At 47.1% G+C, this 6516-nt stretch overlaps 1 protein-coding gene across 1 annotated transcript; it reads left to right on the forward strand.

The window, feature by feature from the left end:
- Positions 1-1186: 1186 nt before the first annotated feature.
- Positions 1187-4270, forward strand: LOC137452386 (uncharacterized). The gene has a single exon (XM_068160759.1). The coding sequence runs from the start codon at positions 2828-2830 to the stop codon at positions 4268-4270; it is 1443 nt and encodes a 480-aa protein (XP_068016860.1). The 5' UTR covers positions 1187-2827.
- Positions 4271-6516: the final 2246 nt, after the last annotated feature.

The raw sequence follows: 6516 nt of genomic DNA on the forward strand, positions 1-6516 counted from the left end.
GAAGGGTGGTTGTAACCAGGAAGGGGTTGGCCTCTTCTCCCAGGCAACCAGCACCAGAACAAGAGGACACAGTCTCAAGCTGTGCCAGGGGAGGTTTAGACTCGAGGTGAGGAGGAAGTTCTTCACCGAGCGAGTCATTTGTCATTGGAATGTGCTGCCCAGGGAGGTGGTTGAGTCATCGACCCTGGAGGCGTTTAAGGGGAGACTGGACGTGGCACTTGGTGCCATGGTCTAGTCATGGGGTCTGTGTTGATAGGTTGGACTCGATGATCCTCGAGGTCCTTTCCAACCTAAGTGATACTGTGATACTGTTGGCCTCTGCCCATTTGTCCAGTTGGACGAGGTCCCTCGCTTTTGTAGGAAGGGTGCTCCAGCCCCCTCATCATTTACATCAAATGCCACAGGCCTGATATTCTGCATAAGTCTAGGATGGAGCTTGCTCTTTCAACTTGGTGTCTAAGTAGCTTGACTGTTCCATGAGTTGTGACAGCAAATTATCTACCATGTTGACTTATTCCTAGGCACTTAAAGAGCTCGGGCGAGAATAACTGACATGTAAATCATTATCCTGGCACAGCAAGGCTGCTCACTAGCTGTGTCTGCCCTCATCTCCTCTTCATCTTGAATTACTGAGTTGTGTTAAGCAGGCTTGGTGCTTATTTGCCAGGCAAGAGGAGCGAGGGCTGCTCGTCGCACGTAGGCTCTGCGCTCGGTGCCGCACTGCATTTCTGAGTCACAGATACTCACTGGAGCATAAGACATGGTGTGAAGGGAGAGCTCCTCTGCAGATGATGAAATGGCTTTGAAGGTTCAGAGCTCTCCTTTGAACTTGAGTCAAGTGATTCATATGCTAATGACTTGATGCTGCTCTGAGTGCCTTCGCTCAAGAGCATTTGTTGGTGGAAAAGTGTTTGGGATGCTGAGAAATGCAAAGCCATGACTGTAGGACCTGCAAGTTGCCTCTCTGCAGAGACAGTCTGCCAGGTCTAAGCAGTGACTGGAGTCTCACTGAAGCACTTTCAAACCGAGCTTTGAAGCAGGAGAATCTTTGGAGGAAGCTCTACAGTGAGCCAGCCATGTGCCAAGAAGGCCAATGATGTCCTGGGAGTCATTATGAAGTGTGTGACCCAGCAGGTCAAGGGAGGTTCTCCTTCCCTTCTACTCCACCCTGGAGGAGCCTGTGGAAGACGAGAAGTTTGTCTCTCTTAATGTAAATCAACAAAGATAAACTGATAGCAGAGCCACTGGAAAGAATCCTGTCTACCACATCGGACTAATCCTGTCTACCAATCCTGGATGCAAATCAGCTTGTGATTGCATCATGATAACGTCGGACTACAACAATGGACCTAACGACCCAGCCATCACGCTTTTTGGACAGGGTGGTTCCCGCCCATCAAGTACCTTGGGCAGGGTGACAACAATGGACCTAACGACCCAGCCATCACGCTTTTTGGACAGGGCGGTTCCCGCCCATCAAGTACCTTGGGCAGGGTGATACGATGGTTTCCACCACCTGTGTAAAGGAATGTGGGAAGACTTGTCTGAATGGAGGGGGGGGGACGGAGGCCCCCCTCGCCTCCATCCAAAAATCTTGCCCACATACACAGCGATACACAGAAAGATTTCCGGGGGAACAGATACCTGGATTATTTCCTTGCCTCTGGAATACCTGACATACCAACACCTGCCTGAGGACTAAAAAACTGTATAAAAGACCTGAGTGACACTGTCAAGGAAGAAGAGAGAAGACGGCACCATAACATCACGGGGCAACGCAACGCATCTTGGACTCTCACCACCCCTGACCGTTGGTAATATAATCTCTTTCTGACTTTCTCCTTCTAATTCCTTCCCTCTTCTCCCTCTCTCTCTCCCTCTCTCTCTCTCCATTTTCTCCCTCTCCCTTCTTATGTCCACTTTATCTAATAAATAGTCTAGCTGTTGATACTTTGGCCTCGTTTGTGCCTTTAATTTCACAACACGGGAATATTTAAAAGAACTGTGTCTCCGGACCGAGACATCTAATGTCTCCGGACCTTGACATTTAAATGGCGTAGTCGGCAGGATTCCCGTGCAGTGAAAAGTATCACAGCAAAATTATTGCATTTCTGAGAACCCCGAAATGTGTGTGTGTGCCTGAGACGTACTTTTAGTACGAAGCGAGAGTGGAGTCCAGATTCGCGTTTCCACTCGCCCGCGAGGGAAGTGGCCGGAGAAGGACGAAGCGAAATTTTCAGAGAGACTGTGTGGGAGTTCTCAAAAGCTTTAAATGTGTGTGCTTTCTCGGGGAAGATTATCCGGGGTACAACTGTTGGTTTTATAGTGTGACCTCCTCGAGAATCCTCTGTACCCTGCTTTAAATTTGTGTGTGCATTCCCGGGGAAGATTATCTGGGGTACAACTGTTGACTTTATAGTGTGACCTCCCCGAGAATTCTCAGTACCCTCTTTTAGGAAACCCAGTGTTGGTGATATTTGTAAAGTGTGGCTTTCCCGAGAAGCCCAGTATTGCAGCAAAAGTTGAGAAACTTCTGCCGGTGTGTGTTCGCTCAGGGAAACAGAGTAACTCTTCCCTAAGAATCACAAGGTTGTTATCCTAGTGTAACAAAAAAAAATTGAGGTACAAAAGCTAAGAAGCTTTTGCAAGTGTGGGTTCACTCAGGGAAATAGTGTGACTTCCTTGAGAAGCCCAAGTTGTTGTTGTTTTTTCTTGTGTGTGACCTCTCCTGGGAAATCTATTGTGCATTTTTTCCTGGAGAAGATTTTGCTGGTACAAACAGTGTTTTTATCTGAATCCGCTGTGAAACTTAGTGCCCCATTAAGAAATGCTTTGTGAAACAAAAGAGATGGCCCGGTGTGAGAGGCTTTTTAACCTTTTAGAAATTCACGGGGCCCGCCCATCTATACAAGGTCTTGATTGGGCTTATGAAAACTGGAATAATTTCCAGAGTGTGGCTGATCGTATTTTGGCTCTGCAAAAGGAAGCCAAGGCAAAAACCGGAAAAGGGAAAGCTTTTATTTGTGCAGTGTTAGGCGCCTGTTTAGCAGCTGCAGTGAGAGAGAAAGAGGAGTGGTATGAGAAAGAAAATAAGACTATTTCCTCTTTGCAGGGCTTAGTAGACGCACTACAAAGCCATGTGGCTACTTTAAAAAATGTAGTAGCAGATCTTAAACTTCAATTGGAAGCAAAACAGGAGGGGGATTACCCGGATCCTGCCCCCATATATCCTCGGGCAGAATTGACAGCGGCTAAGGAAGCTGCTGCGCATATCAGACCTCTCATTAAAACTGAAGTTTTATATGAGGATGGGGAGGTTACCCCCACTATCACAACCAAAGAAACACCTTTCTCCTCAACTGAATTGGCCAAAATTCGTAAAGAATTTGCACGCTCTGCTGGGGAATCTGAGGTGGAATATGTCTGGCGAGTTTCAAAAACTGGAGGTGATCAGATTCTGTTAACAGAAGCTGAAGCCATGGGCTATTGGGGTGATAATGTTTTTCTAACTACAAAAAACAGAAGTGGACCCTGGAGTCTTACGCAAAGAGCTGCCTATTGGGCAGGGGGGTTTGATCCAAAAGAGAGGGGTGAACCCCTAATTCTGCGGGGAGGGATGAATCAGATAATGGAGAATGTGCAAAAGGCTGCATGCCTGCAGATGATATATGAAAGGGAACTAAAACATCATTTTGAATCCCCTCTTTCTCTCCTGGTAGACGCAAACAGAATGACTGCCCTGGTTAGGGGCCTCCCCGACTCGCTTAAAATAAGAGGCATCCAGCTCCAAAAAGAAATAGCTGATACCCCAATTTCCTCCAGGATGCAGGCTGCTCTAAGACATAATTTAGCACACGGAGGCAGCCAGCCTGACTTGAAACCATGGACGTGGGAGGAGGTCGGAAGGGAGTTATTAGACTATGCCAGGCAATATAGTATCCCTGAAGAAATTAAAAAAACTGACCCTAGGGGCTTGAGGCATGTAAAACTGAACCACTTGCCCTCAAGTCCCCAGGGGTTTAACCGTGCCCCCAGCCGGCTTGGAACAGGGGGCAGGGAACACACAAATACCCGGCAATATTGGTGGAACTTAGGTCTAAAGAAAAATATCCCCAAAGAAGTGATAGATGGGCTAAACACAAAACAATTAGAAGTGATTGTGAAGAACTGGCCTGAGCCCAATCAGAAAATTGAGCCCACTGCACCCCCCTTAATAGACCTGTCTGAGGAGAATAAAGGCATGCCTTCTTTTCAGCCTCAGGGAAACTGAAGTCTTCACCCCCCAATGGTGGGCGGAGGGGTGAAGGGTGGATGTATATTCGTCAGCTCACCGAAAATGGCCAGGGCGATTTACTAATCACTGGCATTGTAGGACCAAAACAAATTCCTATTACATTTTTAGTAGACACCGGGGCTCAGATCTCAGCTATTAAAACGAAGGATGCTACTGATTGTGGAGTGGTGCCCTCCAAACAAAAATTGCTGGTAGCAGACGCCCTGGGTCAAACCCATGCACAGGCATTAGCAACCATCCGGTTACGCTTGCCGGGGGAAGATAAGGACACTAAGGTGTCAATGGTCGTAGGGGAGTTTCCAACTAACCTCCTAGGGCTTGACGTTTTAAAAGGGAAAACCTGGTCAGACAACAAAGGGCGAAAATGGTCTTTTGGGTCTCCCATAATGAGCATTCGGCTGCTGAAAGCCGTACCTCTCCTACCTCACTCAAAGCTGACAAATGTTAAACCTTATCCTATACCTCTGGGAGCTAAAGAAGGAATAGTGCCTGTACTGGAGGACTTAAAAAAACAGGGCATTGTGGTTCCCACCCACTCTGCTTTCAATTCCCCAGTTTGGCCTGTACGAAAGCCTAATGGGACATGGAGGCTGACCATTGATTACCGCAGGCTTAATGCCAATACTGAACCACTAACAGCTGCAATGCCAAATATTGCTGAACTCATAGCTACAATACAGGAGAAAGCACACTCGATTATGGGTACAGTGGATGTGAAAGATATGTTTTTTATGGTCCCGCTGCAACCTGAGGACCAAGACCGCTTTGCTTTTACATGGGGTGGTCAACAATTCACATTCACACGTCTCCCACAGGGATTTAAGCACTCACCCACTTTTGCCCACCATGCGCTGGCACAGGAACTGGAAAAGGTCCAACTAGAGCCAGGGGTCAGTGTTTACCAATATATTGATGACATTCTGGTAGCAGGAGAAGATATTGAAGGGGTACGAGTAACCCAGGATAATATAATTTCACATCTAGAAAATTTGGGGCTGAGAATACCACCTGAGAAAGTACAGACGCCCTCAAGTGAAGTGAAGTTTTTGGGAATCTGGTGGAAGGGGGGAATGACCTGTATTCCACCAGACACCCTTTCCTCCCTGGACCAGATCAAAATGCCAGAATCCAAAAAGGATTTGCAACATGCACTAGGATTACTTGTGTTTTGGAGGAAACATATTCCTGATTTTTCAATTATTGCAAGACCCCTATATGATTTGTTACACAAAGGCGTTCAGTGGCAGTGGGAAGAGCCCCACGAAGAAGCATTACAGCTGCTAATATTTGAAGCCACTGCCCACCAAGCTCTTGGTCCTATTCACCCTACTGACCCTGTGCACATTGAATGGGGATTTGCTAAGTCTGGCTTATCAGTACACTTATGGCAAAAGGGTCCAGAAGCCCCTGTCAGACCAATTTCATTTTACAGTCGTAGTTTTAAGGATGCAGAAAAAAGATACACGGTGTGGGAAAAGGGTTTGTTTGTGGTTAGTTTAGCCCTGCGGGAAGCTGAGAAGACCATTAAACAGCAACAAATAGTACTTAGAGGCCCATTCAAAGTAATTAAGACAATTCTGGCAGGAACACCACCACCTGAAGGGGTGGCCCAAAGAGCCTCTGTGAGGAAATGGTATGCCCAGATAGAGCACTACTGTGACATCTTTTCAGTATCTGAGGGAACCACCAAAATGTTGACCTTCCAGGAGGAAATGGGTCCAGACTGGGAGGCTAACAAACCGTCCTCCGTAATACAAATAGCACCTACATTCTCTGGACAGATACTGAATGCATGGTTCACAGATGCCTCCTCTAAGCGGGAAGGGAAGACCTGGAAGTACAGATCTGTGGCACTCAGTGTGGATACCAATGAACAGATAATTACTGAAGGGGAAGGTAGTGCTCAAGTGGGGGAGTTGATTGCAGTCTGGAGTGTTTTTCAGCATGAGGCTGAATCTACTTCTCCTGTCCACATCTATACTGACTCCTATGCTGTATTTAAGGGCTGTACTGAATGGATACTCTTCTGGGAGGAGAATGACTGGGAAGTTAATAGAATACCTGTATGGCAGAAGGAGAAATGGCAAGATATTCTGGCCATTGCTAAAAAGGGAAAATTCGCAGTGGGATGGGTGGCCTCCCACCAAGAGGATGGTTCCTCTGCTAGCCAATGGAATGGCAGAGCAGATGAACTAGCCAGATTGGCTCCCCTGCAAAACACC

Source organism: Melanerpes formicivorus, unplaced genomic scaffold (genome assembly GCF_026170545.1).
Source record: "Melanerpes formicivorus ecotype bairdi unplaced genomic scaffold, bMelFor1.0.p_v2 SCAF_52, whole genome shotgun sequence".
NCBI lineage: Eukaryota > Metazoa > Chordata > Aves > Piciformes > Picidae > Melanerpes > Melanerpes formicivorus.